Genomic DNA, 18,856 nt, shown 5'->3' with positions numbered 1-18,856 from the left:
GAGGGGGGAGGCTGGTGTGTCAGGGTTAGGAAGTGGGTGCTCTCCAGCAGGAGTAGGGGACAATTGGGGGTGTCAGGGATGGGTGGGGGAGCAGAGTGGGTGCGCTGCATGGGGAGTGAGGGGAGCTACTGCGACTTGGGAGGGAGCAGGTTGGAAGGGTGCGGGGGTCTTGGCAGACCCACTTCCTCCACAAGAGTAGTTGCTCTTGGCCTGATCCTGAGTGCCATGGTGGCTGCTTCAGCCCCTGTGGCCCTGCTCTCACCTCCACCCCTACCAGTTAAGAACATAAGAATGGCCCTACTGGGTCAGACCAAAGGTCTTCCGATGGTGGTCAGTGCCAGGTCCCCAGAGGGAATGAACAGAACAGGTAGTCATCAAAATGACAGAGCCATCCCCTGTCACTCATTCCCATCTTCTGGGAGAGCTAGGGACACCATTCGTGCCCATCCTGGCTAATACCCATTGATAGACCTATCCTCCATGAATTTATCTAGTTCTTTTTTGAACCCTGTTATGGCGTTGGCCTTCACAAAAGGCTCTGGCAGGGAGTTCCACAGGTTGACTGTGCATTGTGTGAAGAAATACTTCCTTTTATTTGTTTTAAACCTGCTGCCTATTAATTTCATTTGGTGACCCCTAGTTCTTGTGTTATGAGTAGTAAAAAAAAAAAACCTCCCTTATCTACGTTCTCTACACCGGTCATGATTTTATAGACCTCAGTCATATCTCCCCTTAGCTGTCTCTTTTCCAAGCTTAAAAAATGGCCCAGTCTTATTAATTTCTCCTCATACGGAAGCTGTTCCATACTCCTAATAATTTTTGTTGCCCTTTTCTGAACCTTTTCCAATTCCAGTATGTCTTTTTTGAGATGGGGCGACCACATCTGCACATAGTATTCAAGATGTGGGCATCCCATGGATTTATATAGTGGCAACATGATATTTTCTGTCCTATTATCTAGCCCTTTCTTAATTATTCCCAGTATTCTGTTCGCTTTTTTGACTGCTGCTGTACATTGAGCGGATGTTTTCAGAAAACTATGCACAATGACTTTAAGAGCTCTTTCCTGAGTGGTAACAGCAAATTTAGTTCCCATCATTTTATACATATAGTTGGGATTATGTTTTGCAGTGTGCAGTACTTTGCATTTATCAACATCAAATTTCATCTGCCATTTTGTTACCCAGTCACCCAGTTTTGAGAGATCCTTTTGTAGCTCTTCGCAGTCTGCCTGAGTCTTAACTATCTTTAGTAATTTTATATAATCTGTAAATTTGCTACTTCACTGTTTACCCCTTTTTCCAGAGCATTTATGAATATGTTGAATAGGACTGGTCCCAGAACAGACTCCCCTGGGGGACACCACTAGTTACCACTCTCCATTCTGAAAACTGACCAGTTATACCTACCCTTTGTTTCCTATCTTTTAACCAGTTACCAATCCATAAAAGCACCTTCCCTCTTATCCCATGGCAGCTTACTTTCATAAGACCCTTTGGTGAGGGACCTTGTCAAAGGCTTTCTGAAAATCTAAGTACACTATGTCCACTGGATCCCCTTGGTCAGTGATGAGCTGCCAAAATCTGAACAACGGGTTCCCTCCTCACCCCACGAGGGGGGTCGTTGCCCATCCCTGCCCCCTGGGACTCCTGCCCCATCCAACCCCCCCACCCCGTGTTCCTTGATGCCCCCCCCAGAACACCTGCCCCATCCATCCCCCTCCCTGTCCCCTGACTGCCCCCAGAACTGTAGTGGGTGCCCATCTCTAAGAGCCAGAGGCACCTGCCGGGGGGAGCAAGGTGGGGAGTCCTGGAGGTGCTTACCTGGGGCAGCTCCCAGGAAGCATCTGGCAGGTCCCTCTGGCTCCTAGGGGCAGCGAAGCATAGCTGGGGGGCAACAGAGGGAGCAGCCGCTCCCCCACTGATCACATCAGAAGTGGTGCCTTAGGCGCTGACTCCCTGGGTGCTCTTGGGGCTGGAGCAACCACGGGGAAAATTTGGTGGGTGCAGAGCACCCACCAGCAGCTACCCGCCCTGTGCCCAGCCCCAGATCACCTCGCTCCACCTCCTCCACTGAACGCACTGCCCCGCTCTGCTTCTCTGTCCCCTACCCCAAGCTCTCCACGAATCAGCTGTTTGCGCGGGAAACCTGGGAGGGCTGAGAAGCAGGTGGCGGCTTCCCACTCAGGCTGAGGGTGGTGGAGGTGAGCTGGGGCGGGGAGCGGTCCCCCTGTGTGCGCCCCCCCCGGTTACCTGCTGCAGTGCGGGTGGCCCACCTCGTGCACCCCCCCAACCCCAGCTCACCTCCGCCTCCCTGGGCCTGAGTGGGAAGCTGCGGCCTGCTTCTCAGCCTGACCCGGCTTCCCATGCAAACAGCTGATTCATGGGAAGCCTGGGGTGGGGGGGGGGCAGAGAAGCAGAGCGGGGCGGCGCATTCAGGGGAGGAGTTGGAGGCAGAGCGGAGGTGAGCTGGGGCCGGGGGTAGGGTGGGGAGCTGCCGGTGGGTGCTCTGCACCCACCAAATTTTCCCCTTGGGTGCTCCAGGGCTGGAGCACCCATAGAGTCAGCGCCTAGGGCACCACTTTTGGCCACTTAAATTTAGAAGCCCTTTTAGAACTGGTTGTCCCTTGCAGAACAACCAGTTCTAAAAGGGCTTCTAAATTTAACAACCGGTTCTAGCGAACCGGTGCGAACCGGCTCCAGCTCACCACTGCCTTTGGTCCACATGCTTGTTGACCCCCTCAAAGAATTCTAGTAGATTGGTGAGGCATGATTTCCCTTTACTAAAACCATGTTGACTCTTCCTCAACAAATTATGTTCATCTATGTGTCTGACAATATTGCTCTTTATTATAGTTTCAACCAGTTTTCCCAGTACTGAAGTCAGGCTCACAGGCCTGTAATTGCTGGGATCACCTCTGGAGCCCTTTTTAAAAATTGGCATCACATTAGCTATCCTCCAGTCATGTGGTACAGAAGCTGATTTAAATGATAGGTTACAGACGACAGTTAGTAGTTCTGCAGTTTCACATTTGAGTTCCTTCAGCACTCTTGGGTGAATACTATCTGGTCCTGGGGACTTATTGCTGTTTAATTGAGCAATTTGTTCCCAAACCTCCTCTAATGACACCTCTATCTGGGACAGTTCCTCAGATCTGTCACCACAGTTGCAGAGCCCTGCCCAGCCTGAGTGTATGAAACAACTCACTTAAGAACAACACGTGGGGTGGGAATATAGATCAACCCCCACAATATTACCATTGTGGAGGCACTAGCCCATACCCCACCCATGGGTCTGCCACCTCTGTCTATAACAGCCCATTACTTTCAGGAAAAAATAGTGTGATATGCAAGTTTCCATGTAAGAATTGCTACATTTAAGGACAGATTTCTTGCTCGTAAGGTATAGCACTTTGTTCTGCAAATCGTCCCATTCATTTAATTGGAACTACTCACTACTAAATCTGAGTAAAGGGGATAAAATCTGGCCTTCAATGTGGAGTTTCTACTCAGATGATCACTGTTATAATTCTAGCAACTAAGAGAGTTTAAAATTAATTAGCTAAACATTTCTGTGTGGAGAGAAACAGACGCTGTTCCATTTTTGGCTACTTTTGAATATTTCAGAGAAAGATGTTTTGTCTAAACATTATCATCCAGTTTAAATAGCACTCACGTCACTATTTCATTGGCCAGTGGAGATACTACCCAGGAGATATTAATATTTTCCCTTGGTTCCATGGATGATTTTGGAGATTTGAGGCAGAAAATGTTACATGTATCCCTTGTGGTGTGGTCTCAGGCAGGGCTTACTCCTGCGTCAAGGAAGATTATGGCTAATAGGATTTGGTACTTGGAAGCTGCTGGCATATCTGGTACAGACTCTGTGTTTTCTTAAAGAAGAATATGGACCCCATTTGTTGTGTCATTTTTCTTCTTCTGGCCTTTTACAGGATAAACCCAGCTCTTTCTTATTGTGTTATAGGATGCTCCTGCTCCAGCGATAGCTTTGGAAGGTAAGAAATGTTGGCATCTTATTAATAGTCTTCAGAAGAGTGTTTTGGAAATTCTTGGTATGGCTTGGGCAGTCTTGTGAATACTAGCCAATAATAGATGGATATATTAGGTCCTTAATAATAGATTTGTATGTTGTGGATATCACTAATATTGTTTGGGTATTACTAGTTTGGGTGAATAATAAGGTATCTGGGATATGTATTTTAAGATAGTTTTTATTGGGTTAAATGCTTCTTTTGAAGGGAGAGGGAAGTTAACCATATCTAATAATACATTGCTTATGCGGGTATTCTGTTTCCAGTAGCCATTAGTTTGTTACCCATGTGCACAGTGTGTTAGCTAAAACTTTACTGATTTCCTCCCTAGGAGTGTGCTGTGCATGTCTACATCCCTGAGAAAGATACCTGGAGACATCCCTCAAGACATCAGAAAAATTAGAATAGAAAACTCTCATCTAACAGAACTGCCTCGTGGGTCATTCTCCAATGCCAGTGCCTTGGAATACCTTTGGCTGAATTTTAATAATATCACAGTTATGCACCTAAAAAGCTTAGAATACCTGAAGGATCTGACAGAGCTGAGATTGCAGGGAAACAAGTTAAGTTCAGTTCCATGGACAACATTTCAAGATACTCCAGCTTTAAAAATATTGGATCTAAAGCACAATAGACTGGATGTTCTTCCAGAGCATGCACTCAGGTATCTGCCCAATCTGACCTACTTAGACTTATCCTCAAATCAGCTTACTGTCATATCCAGGGATGTCTTCTATAATTGGCCTGTGTACCAGAAAACCCAGCAGTCTGAGAGGAAGATGGAAGCTATTTCCAATGCTGTCCTGGCTTTACATGATAACCCATGGATCTGTGACTGTCGCCTTAGGGGATTTGTCCAGTTTATCAAGTCAGTTAGCCCACCAGTTATTCTGATGAATTCTTATTTAACTTGTTCAAGCCCTAAATTTAGGGCAGGGAAGTTCTTTCATGAAGTAGAGCTCAACAGTTGCATGAAGCCATTAACGTCATCCGTTGACACCAACCTGACTGTACATGTGGGATCGAATGTTACCATGGCCTGCTTGGTACAGGGCAGCCCCTCCCCAGCAGTCTGGTGGACCTATGGCCTAAAACATTTAAGGGCATTTACTGGTAAGCAGTGGTGTCAATTTTTTTTTAACGTAAGGAGTGGGAGTCAGTTCCTTGCCTACTAGTTAGTCATTCAGAAATCACCTAACCATTAAAATTATTTGAAATAACACAGCAGGCTCTGGTCAGAAATGGCGCAGAGCAGTGATGGAGACTAAGTGCAGCAAAGTTATTTCAAGTAGGATTTTAGAGTCAATTTGGGAAGGGAGAAGCAGAGACATTCACCAACAAGCTTCTCTCTTTTCTGTATGGTGAAAAACAAGAGGCTGTGAAAAAGATACACTATCCAAGGGCAGGTGCCTACTGGCCTTTTCCTGTTCCTAATGTTTCTTATGGCCTTTTACACAGACAATACAGCAGCTCTGTTATCTAACTGCTAATGTAAACCCACACATTTTTCTAAAACCAAAATATATTCTCCTGGTTCTTGCATAAAACAATAGGTCACAGAGTCTGCTTCCTCTATTACCTTCCAGATTTTGTCTCTCTTAATGAGGTCCTCTCTTCTCCAAAGACTACAATCCAAAATTCATTACCGTTCCTCTTTCCTCCCACATAGCTTAGATCCTTAAGAAACTCCATCTCATGCTGACTGCCTTCAGTAGTACAATTTATGTGTTTTCATAAGATCATTTTCTATAATGCATCCAATTTTCTACACAGAATTCTGAGTGGCACCACAACTCCTGACACTTAAATGAAATAGTTTTAGTCATGAATCCCAGAATATTATTTGCTTTTATTTTAATGTTTTATCAGCATTTGTCATTTTCCCTTAACAAGCCACATATTACATCAATTCTATATATTCTCTCTTGTCATATATCCATAGCTACTGTAATAAATAGATTAGACAGACTATTTTCAACTAGTAGCAAATGCTATTGTTAAGATTGTTTTTCAGTTTCCATTCCAACCCACCTTATGTTGCTCATAGTGTTCTTCAACAAATTCCTTTGAGGCTGAAATTTGCCTTGTCTGGTATAATGGATGATAGAATTTAGCCCAGAATACATGTCTGTGTCCATTAAAACACTTTCTCTTTGATTTATTATCACTTATGTAAGCTATTTGAACTGCAGAGTATGTAAGAATAAGGAGGCTTTTGCTGGGAGAGAAAAATAGGAGATCTTTGTTCTTTCCCCCCCCGATTTTTAAAATGATTTTCACCTGTATTTAGAAAATCTGTATGTGTGTACATCAGCAATCCAGCACATTCATGAACAAATGTACAATAACAACCACAATAACATGTACAATAACAATAACAAGGCAATGGGAGAAATGTGATTAAAATACTGAACACCAGTGCTACCTTCCAAGGAGCTAGGGAAACAGTGATTTCAACCAAGAATCTGAAAATAACGAAAACATATCATGACATTTTCCTCTAATGTTGATCTCAGCTGTGTATATATCTAAGCCTGCACAGTCTAGGTTGCAATACACTATGTCCAGACCTTGGGTCTCATGTAACTTTTTGCTGACCTAGGTGTTCATCTGTATTTAATGTAGTCATAACACCTGAGTTCTGCGTTTCTCATGAAGCAGGTGGGTTACCATGTTCCTGACCTATTTCTCCCCTCCTTCCCAAAGCACACATTTGTCATGTGATCTCATGCTGTTCCCATGAGATGGAACATTATTCAGTGAGTTAGGCTGGTTAGAAAATGAAGGGGTAGGGGAAAGAAACATCCACAATATTTTCATGAAATTTTGTGTCTAAGGTTAGTTTTTTGGGGGGATTTTGAGTCATGATTTCCTGACTCCTATCTACCAAGAAGTCCTTATTTCCCTCAGGGTAACTCACAGTCAAGGGATGAAGTGAATTCCTAGAGTCACTGTGCCTATAACACAGCTGGTGGTGAGTAGTACAACCTGACATGTCTGTTCTTGCTCTCCTTTTCTCCTCAGTGTCCACTACACACATCAGTGAAGATACAATGAAATCAGAGCTGGTGATTCCCTCAGCTCACCTTATGGATGAGGGCAATTACACCTGCACGGCTGCCAACTTCATTGGCAACACCTCTACTATAATCTCCCTGAAAATCCAGGCTCCCAGAATGGTAGCTTCTTCCTCGTCTTTCTCTTCCTCTGTCTCAGAAGAGAATGCCTATGTTGATGTGAGGATTGCCAAGCAGACAGTGTATGGGATTACGCTGGAGTGGTATGCAGTGACTGAGAATCCAGGAGAAACTTGGTACACCCTCCACTTTGGGAAGTATGACGACTCCAAGAAGGAGATGATTTACATTGGCCCGGGCACCAATACATATTCAGTCAACGACTTGCTCCCAGCTACCAAGTATGAGGTGTGTGTCACTTTAAGGAACCAGACACCCCGAAAGGGCCAATGCATTGTGTTTGTCACAGGCAGTGACATCAGTGAACTGGAGCAGAGGGAAAAGCTCATCCATATCATCATCATTGTATGTGCCATGGTGCTGGCAGTCCCCGCTGGGATGTATGCGTGCACTACGGAGACCCGGCTTAACTGCATGGAGAAGTGCGCTGGATTCTGCCACAAGAATCGCAAAGGGCAGAAGAACCTGAGAGCAGGCAACAAAGAAAACACCTTTGACAGCTTGCCAACCGGCAGTGAGGAGGGGCTGTGTTACCGAGACTCCAGTGAAGACAAGAGAAAGCCAAGGTCTCCGGAGGACAAGGAGAAACCCGACAAACACAAATCTAATCACAGAAATAGCGCTGATCTCTATTAGTGGATAAAAATTCAATCCCATATTAGATTAGATCAAGTTAAATATAGAAGGACCAACAAAAATATACATACACCTAGGTATCTGTGTTACATAAACCCTGGGCATGTGATATGCAGACATACAATCTTGTTTTTCGAAGGGTTTTTAGAAACATCTGAAACTTTAAGGAAAAACGGGGTTATTGGTAAGCAGGAGAGTAATGCATGGCATACACATTGCTGGGAGGGGAGCCAATATACATACTTCCAGCTGCCTGGGAAATTCAATTAAATAGAGGACAGATACATGGCATTGTAATCTTTACAAATTATTCATACATGGACAACCCTTGGGGAAATTACTGAGAGAAATTTATTCTAGTATTTTCATATATATACATATATGAAATATATATATATATTACCATCTGGCAGTGAGGAGTGGGCTGTGTTGCCGAGACTCCAGTGAAGACAAGAGAAATATATATATATCCATCCTATTAACTATTTGAGCCAAAAATGGCTCCTTCAGCCCTTACTGCAGCTTAATGCTGATAGAATTTTATTTCCTCATTGGGTACCATTTTGTCTAAGTCAGTCTCTCACTTGCATAGCTTCATTGACCAGGAGGGTTTCAGAAGTGGGAAAGAATTATTTTTAATCTCTCATTGTTAAATACGTGCTTTTATCCTGTGCTCTTTGGAGTATCCATATTGCATCATTTGGGGACAGTGAACACGAGAGCTTTGAAGATGACTTTCCTTACCACCCTGTTTCACTTGCTTATAACTTTTCAGAAATTATTCTTTGGGTTGCAACTTGCCAGGGCTTTGGTCTTAGGGCAAACTGATATGTTTTTGTTATTTTTTGTTGGGGTAAGTTCAAAGGAAAAGAAAATGTTAGCAGTTTTTCAGTAATCTCCATGTGAAAATATACACTTTTTTTCCCATTTTCAAGGAAATTTAAGAACTATTTTTCACAAAGATGATTGAAAAACAACTGTACTTTGTAATGTTAAACATCACATGGAGCTAGTCCTCAAAGGGGAATAGTCCCTGATTATCTGAAACAAAGTAACACAATAACAGTTGTCTAATGTAGGAATTTTTTTAGGTTTCCTTCCTCTTCCCCCCACCCCTGAAATTTCTTTTTTTCCCCTCGTTTTCCAAAGAAAACTCCAAACCTTAAGTAATCTATATTTTCCACAAACATGTTCATTTATCTCAAAAAGCCATTTTTTTCACTGAAAAACCAGTTTTGATGACAATTTTTTGGCAGCTCTATTAAGGATCAAATTAAATCAAATCCAGCAACATTATTTAGGCAAATAATTGTGTTGTCAGCCATGACAGTTATTCAAAAGTCCAGATTGTTAAAGCTAAGGTTTCTCCCATTTTCCTTTCTTAGTTTTTTCCTTTTGTATGCATATGCGAACCTACATGCATCCACAAAAATTAGATTTGAAACACACAGGGAAATCCTGGCAAAATTCTCATTGACTTCAGTGTGGACCATATTTCAGCTACCGAATCCGTTTCTCATTTATAGTAAGGCCCCTTTACACTAGTCTGGTAGTGTAATCCAGCTCACAACTTTAATTCCGAATGGATAAATAGAAGTCAAACCGTGCAGCTATCTATGGTACTTGTACAGGCAGGGAATTATTAATGACATCACACTCTTTTATTTCACTGTACTTACAGAAAGGGAGTCACACACATCACAGACTGCAGAAGTTTGCTGGATCTTGGCACTTCTAGAAGAACAGTGGCTGATCCTACTGAAGCAGCTCTGTATTCCCAACAGAATCTTTGAAACAAAGTATGTTTTTAAAAGGGAGAATCATTTAACTTATAAATTATGGTTATCCATACAGTGAGGCCCAACTGTCTGATCAGCCTTGCACAGAACATAGGAAGAAAAAAACATCTCCTGTCCCAAGGAAATGCTTCTATTAATTATTAATTTGTATTATATGTATTGTGATAGCAGATGAGATTCCCAGTCATGCACCAGGACCCTCATTGTGCTAGGTTTTGGGTTAAGAGCTGACTCAGCCTCTGAAGCTGTACAGGGTGCGCCCCTGGTGTTTCAGGGCATATACCACATCCATGGCCGTCACTGTCTTCCGCTTGGCCTGCTTGGTGTAAGTCACCGTGTTGCGGATCACATTCTCCAGGAAAACCTTCAGCACCCCGCGAGTCTCTTCATAGATCTTAATAAGCTTGGCTGAGATTCACTCTGTCGTCTCCTAGGTTTTATGGTAATACTTTAGTAACAAGAAGTAAACAATGCTTTCCAAAGTTTTTTTTATATGGGGTTACATTTTCTTCTCCAGTGCTTATTAATTCCACAGTTTATTGTACAAATATTTAACTATAACTGTTTAGTTCATCTTCTCTTACTTTCCAGTTTGTTTTATGTCGTTTTGTAGGCTTGACTAATAATTCTTAGTTGTAAAATATGGTTTTAAAATAAAATAATTGATTTTCAGAATACCCAGAGTTTTACCCATTAGTGAATTTTACTTCCCTGTGCACGTTTGGTCTTTTTACTATACTTGCCATATTTGAAAAGAAACCTGTATGACCAGTGATTAAATAAAGTCATATTACATGATCTCACCAAAAGATCCCATTTGTCAACTTTCAGAGTAGTAGCCGTGTTAGTCTGTATCTGCAAAAAGAACAGGAGTACTTGTGGCACCTTAGAGACTAACCAATTTATTTGAGCATAAGCTTTCGTGAACTACAGCTCACTTCATCGGACGCATTCAGTGCATTCATTTGTCAACTATAACATCTATACTGCACAGATGATGAGTGAAGGAGTGTCATAGGGTGGGCTGGCCATTTAAAGCGGGATTGTCTGGGGCTCATTACACAAGTTTTTATTATGCTCTCTTCAGGTGGTGAATGTTGAGGTTTCCTTTAAGAGCGAGCCTGCTTAGCTTGGGAGAAGGGATTTGCAGGGAGGAAGGCTCCTACAGGAGATTCACAGTAACAGGGAGACCTATAGGAAGGATCTCCTGTAGTAGAGACAGATGGGTTGCAGAAAGAGCTAGTAGGCTCTTTTCAGTGGGCCCAGGGAAGAGTTAGCGAGCCATGGAAGAGGCTGTGGGAAAGGCCCAAAGACAGGTTGATATAGGAAGTGTTCCAGGTAAGTAAACAAAGGGGACTGAGCAGGTGGCTTGCTGCTTGTAATGGGGTCCTTGGAGTAGAGCCTAGAGTAGGGAGGCCTGGGTTTCATTAGAGGAGGTGTGAACACATGAGGAATGAAGGCCAATGAGTCTGGCATTCGAACTGAAGACTCAATCTGAGGTGGCTGAATGATTGTTGTGTTGGATTTTTCATTTACCCCCTGGAGTGGACTTCATTATTTGGCTGGAGGGCGAAATCATTAAACAGCACTGGACTCTGCCTATCTAAGAGTGGGCCACTGAAGTGCCTGGAGACGGAGCAGGGAAACTGAGGCACAGAGCACTGACCAAACTGATCTTGTCACATGGAGTTCTTTTCAAAAATGATTGGGACTGTAAATGTCCCTTATTGACACATGCAACAAAATACATCTTGAATAGGGGATTTACTTAAAATTAATGCAAAATGAGTGATCCTCCCTCCAGAGACCAGCGAACCTCTTACAAAAGAAACATTGGCCAATACATTGGACCTATGCTCATGACCGAATCTCTTCTGCTTGATGCTACAATCCCACACTAGCTAATGCTGAGCTGTTCCATAAGGGTTAGCTTGTGCCTTGACCTACACTGCTATGCAGAAGAATAAGAACCCCCCTTATGCTCCTGCATAGGCTACTTGTACATTGTGCCTTGGCTCTGCCCACAGTGTGCCAGCTGCTGTAATTTCTGCTAGTATATACTCTAGTAGACCACTACCTCCCAGCAGGAAGGGAATTGTGCCTCACAAAGGTGCCTCTTGGGGTTGGGCCAAAAGGTACAATCTAGCTCTTATGTCTTGAAATTAAACCGTGGGTCTAACTTTCACACTTGGAGGCCTAGCTGAGGGTATCCAATTCTAATTTAAGGTACTCAACTCACTCGCAGGTGCTTAAATTCAAATCCTGCAGACCTAAGTCAGACGCAAAGGCCTGATCCACCTCCCATTGAAGTCAGTGGAAAGGCTCCCATGAACATCTGTGGCTATTGGTTCTAACCAAAATGTTCACCTCCCTTTCTGTGTAGGGGAGCATGGTCCTTATTCAGACAACATTCCCAAGTCCCCATGTGCTGGTTTTAGCACTCAGGGTAAACATTGTAAAAGGGAATTTTTCACTTTAAAAGCAGTCTGTGACACTTTCTCAGGGTATCCAGGAATGTGAGTCACCATGTTACCCCCTCTCCCTGCCTCCAGGGAAAGAGCCCTTTCTTGTAATAACTGGCTGTCAGCTCCCTGACACTGCCAGCCCTTTGGAAACTCAGGTGCTCTCATCGGGGCTCTGCTCTGCCCCTACTTTGCCTTGTTGGTTAACACTTGGCGTACCCCACCTCCTGAACGCCTCAGAAACATCCCTCTGTAGTACCCAGACTCCAGCGAGAAACTGCTGAATTGGAATTCATTTGCAAATTGGATACTATTAATTTAGGCTTAAATAGAGACTGGGAGTGGCTAAGTCATTATGCAAGGTAGCCTATTTCCCCTTGTTTTTTCCTAACCCCCCCACCCCTCGACGTTCTGGTTAAACTTGGATTTATGCTGGAAATGGCCCACCTTGATTATCATACACATTGTAAGGAGAGTGGTCAGTTTGGACGAGCTATTACCAGCAGGAGAGTGAGTTTGTGTGTGTGGTTTTTGGGGAAAAAAAAAAAGGGGGGGGGAGAAAACCTGGATTTGTGCTGGAAATGGCCCACCTTGATTATCATACACATTGTAAAGAGAGTGGTCACTTTGGATGGGCTATTACCAGCAGGAGAGTGAGTTTGTGTGTGCGGGGGCGGAGGGTGAGAAAACCTGGATTTGTGCTGGAAATGGCCCAACTTGATTATCATACACATTGTAAGGAGAGTGATCACTTTAGATAAGCTATTACCAGCAGGAGAGTGGGGTGGGAGGAGGTATTGTTTCATGGTCTCTGTGCATATAATGTCTTCTACAGTTTCCACAGTATGCATCTGATGAAGTGAGCTGTAGCTCACGAAAGCTTATGCTCAAATAAATTGGTTAGTCTCTAAGATGCCACAAGTACTCCTTTTCTTTTTGCGAATACAGACTAACACGGCTGTTACTCTGAAACCAGACACTTAGTGTAATTACCATGAAAGGGGTCCCCCAAGAGATAGTGTACACACAGTTTGACTGGTACAACTCTCGATCAGGTGCTTTATGGCAACACAGCATTGTAGTCTACTTAAGGTAAAAACAAATCTAAGCGTATTCAAAAAGCTTAAGAGACGCTGTGAAAGAATAATGAGTGGAAACACAACTGGTTACATGTAGAAAATAAAACATAAAATGCACTCCTATGTCTACGCTTATTAAAGATTACCTCTTCTATTTTATAAAGTAGGATTCAATCTGTGAGGGAGTTTTCAGTCAAAACCAGGATCCAAGTTTTCATGAATATTTTCCCGCCCTACAAGGGGTTTCCTCAGCGAATAGGTAACAAAATGGCTTTATGCTTCTCCTTATGTTGCCCAAACTCATTGTTTTTACCCTAGAGTCAGGATGGCACCCCACGGTTTGTTCTCGAGTATGCTGCCTCCATGTTGTCTTCACAGCTTCATGTTGATTTGAAATGCAATTGTAGCGGCCATTGTGTTTTCAAGTAAGATGCTTAATCTTAATGAACCTAAACATGTGAATATACATCCCATTCTCTGGCAAAACCAGCTCTTTACACCTTGATACAAACTATTAAGGATGCATTTTCAGGAGATATACATGCCTTTTTAAATGTAATCAGTACATACGATATAGTAACAATAATGTTAATGGCCAGCATGATCCTGGCTTTCATTTAAGATCTCATGCAACATCCTTTATAGATAAATACTATGACAGAACTGTGTTAGGTAGCGTGAATTTGTCAGGCCTGATAGGAGCTGCTGTTATAAAGTGAACCGTTTGCCAGTTAGTTTTGAGGGGTTCTTACTTCATTCCCCTTGTACAATGATGCAGTAGAGTTAGCCACTGGCTGTTGGTTCATAACCCTCTTGTCTGGCGAAGGCATCTGCTACTACATTCTCTTCCCTTAACGTACAGAATTTCCATGTCCTATTCGTGGAGAGTGATGCTCCAGGGTAACAGTGTGAAATTGGTACCACTGATTCCATGGAGAATGGTCTGTCCGGACCCTAAATTTTCTCTTAACTACATAGGCCCTTAATTGATTGACTGCCCACACCAAAGCATAACAGTCTTTTTCTATGACTGTCTAATTCTGTTCAGTGGATGTCTGTTTCTTACTCAAGAGAGCAATGGGCTGCTCTTTGTTATTGCCCACTGACTGCATTAGCACAGCCCCCCAACCAATGTCTGAGGCATCAGTACACAGTTCAAACATTTTGTCAAAATTTGGCCTCGCTAGAACAGGTTTTCTGACAGGCTTTTTTTTTACCTTATCAAAACCCTCCTGGCACACCTTTGTCCATACTATTTAATTTGGCTTCATTTCTTTGCACAAGTCTGTGTTAGCAATGTCACTAAAACCAGGTACAAATTGGTGGTAATATTCACCAAACCTATGAAAGACTGGTTAACAATAGGTTCCATCTTCAAGGGAGCAGGAGAAATTTGACCACCCCCCGTACCAATGTCCTAAGTAAGGAACTTTGGCAGCTCCTATTTTACATTTTGATACCCTTACAGTAAGACCTGCATCTTTGAGTATTGGTAGCACAATTCCCAAGTGTTTTTTATGATCTGACCAATCATTGCAAAATATTGCAATATATATATATATACTATATAAGCCTGTGCAATTTTCATTGTTATGCATTTAACACTTGATCGAGAGGTGGCCCCTGCATTAATTAACCCAAAAGGTAAGAACTCAAAGTCCCTATCAGTAATGAACAAGGATTTTCTCGGTGCTTCTCTGTCTGAAGGTATTTGCCAATAGTCTTTAATCAAGGTCACAGTACTTGAGGTATTTTTGCATTGCCTAAAGCATCTAACATGTCAACAATTCTGGGCCTGGGATAGGTGTCAAGTACTGTGACAGCGTAAAGTTTTATATACTCAACACAAAACCTTATAGTCCTGTCTCTCTTCAGAACCATAAGAAGTGGTGAGATCCATGAACTGACAGACCCTTTAATTATCCCAATTTCCAGTATGCTACATATTTCTTTACAAATTCGCTGCTGTACTTGGTCAGGTGTTCGCTAAACCCTGCTAAGGGCAGGCTCTGGTCCCACAGTGTCAATCTTATGAGTGAAACCCGGCATGCTAGAGAAAAGCTGCTTGTGGCAATGCAGCACTGCCAAAATTTCTGCCCTTTTCATCAGTTAACTCTTTGGATGGTAGCCTCTCAGTGCCAACAGACTCTCTGTTGTTATGCTACTGTGGGAAATGTAGGTGATATTAGTGTAGGAAGTTACAGGAAATAATACAGGTACAGAGGGATATATATAGAAGATACATACGACAGACCACTTCTAAACCATTTATCATGTTCCACTTTGAGACAGGTGAAATAGTAATAAACACTGAGTAAAGTCCTGTAACTCATGCCTACGTCATTAAAAAAGAATAATTTAAAAAAATCCATCTTTTTAATAAATAAACCAGTTTTGTGAAACTGGACTTCCACACCCACCTATCATCACAAGTACATAGGCAGTGGGGTTCCAAATATAATTACATAATAGTAGTAATTTCATTTCTGTATCAAAATTTGCTCAGTTTCTGCATAAAGAGCTGGTTTTTTTTTTCTAGCTGCCAGGTCTGCCTTTTAGAATTCAGCTAGCTTTTCAAAGCCCTTTGCCCTTCTATTTATCACCCGCAGAAAAGGTTCTGCAACATGAAGCTTAACCTGCAAATTTGGCTGTTGTCAGGGAGCAGAAGAGAACCACTTTCCTATGAATGGTGCTGCAGAATTAACCCTTTCCTCCCCCAACTTCATTTTTGTCATCAAAGAAAACTGTCTGACTTGCAGATGCACAAAGGACAACCACCATGTTGCCTTTTTGTAGTCTCCTAAAACTTAAGCTAAAAGCAGCAAAAAATACGAAAGATGCCACTGCCAAGAGAAACAGAAAACACTGATGCCATAATCATTGGGTACCTTTTATGGATTTTATTGATAAAAACATCTGGAATACAGTGTAACTGGTAAGAAGACCTGTATTCATTGGAAAAAAAAGTCTCACAATATATAATAAAACATCTTTTTCTCCTTAAATGTTTCTTTAAGACTATTATCTTATAATTCCTGTTAAGTCTCATTTAATTAAATGGTCCTTACAGGGCTTCATCATATTAGCATGAACAATAAATACTGCCATAAATACATCTTCATGAAGATAGGGGTCCAGACAATAGTTATAAGTTTTTGGTACTTTATGAAATGTTGTATAAACAGATGCAGAAATATAACAAATGAAATGTACAGATCATTACTTCAAGTCATCACAGACATTTGTGCACCAATACAGAGTACTCCTCCCTGTGCGGTTATGAAGTTACCTCACTATTCCTGGGGGGTAGGGCCTGGACTCTACAGTAGACCCGTGCAAACGCTGTTCACTGTTGTTTAGTAAATGGTGTCCCAAAGAAGGTGAACATTTAGGCAAAAATTGAAGAAGTGTGTGGAGATGTTAGGGTTGCAATCGGCCAGAACATGGAGCCAGATCCTCAGCTAGTATAACTGTCCTTGCTCCTCTTAACCTAGGCTGTTTTACACCAGCTGATGAACTGGGCCTTCAAGTGTAGCCAGAACCCAAAGAACAAGAGCAAACAATACACTGTTGTGCGTTATGCCAGATAACAAAGATGAGGAAATGAAAGAACCAGGGGAAAAGTTGCCATCAGCAACAGCGGCAATAGTAACCAGGCCTGAATAGAAAAAATATATATATATATATATATCAAAAATAGGCTTGCCACCTGAGAGAGAATTTTGCCTGTAGTGTTTTGTGCTATGAGTCTCAGTCATCACCACTGTTACAAGCCACTATTTCTTTTAAAATATGCCTCATTTCTATAAATTTGCCTACTGGGGAATAGCAAAAGCCCAATTAAATTCTGTTTTAAGTAAGTGTTTCAAAGTTACATTTTCCCTATTCAACCATTCTTTGCACAGTTCTACTACACAGCAAATGCTTCTTAATTGTTTTGCATAATAAAACATCCACACTGGTGTTAGGATATAAATATTCAGGCCTGTGTGTAAAGGCCTATACTCTAAGAATTTAGGTGTATTCTTATCACTTAGCTAGTTCTAGAGGTATAAAAGAGAGAATCAAAATCACTGTCTGACTGTATAAGGCCTTTTCTCACTATGGCAGTCTGAGGCCCTGTTCTTAGGCTAAGGCCTTTGGCTAAGCAGCAGAGGCAGCCATAAGCTGGGAAGCGAACGGTCACAGTCTCACATTCCAAACTAGTCACATTGAAAGAAGGTGCTATTGGGCTGTTAGGAATACAATCCTGTCCTGATAATGCCTATCGCCTCCAGAGAAAGGGAAGTGCCTAGAAAATGTAAAAGGAAACTTAATTTGATAGCATCCTGCCTGGCAAGAACTCACTTATCAATAGACACAGCTGGGAAACCCTTATGTCTTTATAGATGTAGTTGTGAAATCCTCATTTCTGTGTTGTTCTATCATTGTAGTCCCCATTTCCCTATTGTTTGTCTGTATAATCTCTGTCTGGTTCTGTGATTGTTTCTGTCTGCTGTATAATTAATTTTGTTGGGTGTAAACTGATTAAGGTGGTGGGATATAACTGGTTAAATAATCATGTTACAATACGTTAGGATTGGTTAGTGAAATTTCAGTAAAATGATTGGTTAAGGTATAGCTAAGCAGAACTCAAGTTTTACTATATAGTCTGCAGTCAATCAGGAAGTAAGGGGGGGAATGGGAACAGGGAATGGGGGTGGGGAATTGGAATCATGTTTTGCTAACAGGGGGGAATGGGAACAGGGAATGGGGGTGGGGAAATTGGAATCATGTTTTGCTAAGGAGGGGAATGGGAACAGGGACACAGGTAAGGCTCTGTGGTGTCAAAGCTGGGAAGGAGGACACTAAGGAAGGAAACTGGACTAATGCTTGCTGGAAGTTCACCCCAATAAACATTGAATTGTTTGCACCTTTGGACTTCAGGTATTGTTGCTCTCTGTTCATGCGAGAAGGACCAGGTGAAGGAATAAGCCCCCTAACAACTGGTATCACTTCATACTCCATAATCCTCATTTCTAGACTTCAATGAAGCAATCTCCCCACACTCTTCAATGTAAGAATTCAAAAAGAAATAGCTCCAGTAATTAGTACACTGGTGGCTGTAAACAATTGCTTTTCAGGTAGATAGGCAGAAATCCTAGCTTTTGTTGCTATTTTAGGTATCCGAGTGGTAGCCATGTTAGTCTGTATTAGCAAAAACAACGAGGAGTCCTTGTGGCATGATTAGGGGACTGGAACACATGACTTATGAGGAGAGGCTGAGGGAACTGGGATTGTTTAGTCTGCAGAAGAGAAGAATGAGGGGGGATTTGATAGCTGCTTTCAGCTACCTGAAAGGGGGCTCCAAAGAGGATAGATCTAGACTGTTCTCAGTAGTAGCAGATGACAGAATGAGGAGTAATGGTCTCAAGTTGCGGTGGGGGAGGTTTAGGTTGGATATTAGGAAAAACTTTTTCACTAGGAGGGTGGTGAAGCACTGGAATGCGTTACCTAGGGAGGTGATGGAATCTCCTTCCTTAGAAGTTTTTAAGGTCAGGCTTGACAAAGCCCTGGCTGGTATGATTTAGTTGGGGTTTGGTCCTGCTTTGTGCAGAGGATTGGACTAGATGACCTCCTGAGGTCCCTGATA

At 42.4% G+C, this 18,856-nt stretch overlaps 1 protein-coding gene across 1 annotated transcript; it reads left to right on the top strand.

Moving 5' to 3' along the window:
- Nucleotides 1-3,905: 3,905 nt before the first annotated feature.
- LRIT2 (leucine rich repeat, Ig-like and transmembrane domains 2) lies at nucleotides 3,906-7,884 on the top strand (the record flags this gene model as incomplete). The annotated part of the gene is made up of 3 exons (XM_084634345.1): nucleotides 3,906-4,015; nucleotides 4,383-5,164; nucleotides 7,076-7,884. The coding sequence occupies 3 exons, from the start codon at nucleotides 3,906-3,908 to the stop codon at nucleotides 7,882-7,884; spliced, it is 1,701 nt and encodes a 566-aa protein (XP_084490471.1).
- Nucleotides 7,885-18,856: the final 10,972 nt, after the last annotated feature.

Source organism: Lepidochelys olivacea, assembly GCF_965140295.1.
Source record: "Lepidochelys olivacea isolate rLepOli2 genome assembly, chromosome: 7".
NCBI lineage: Eukaryota > Metazoa > Chordata > Testudines > Cheloniidae > Lepidochelys > Lepidochelys olivacea.
The sequence above is the reverse complement of the archived record's forward strand: the minus strand, read 5'-3'. Positions and strand labels throughout refer to the sequence as shown.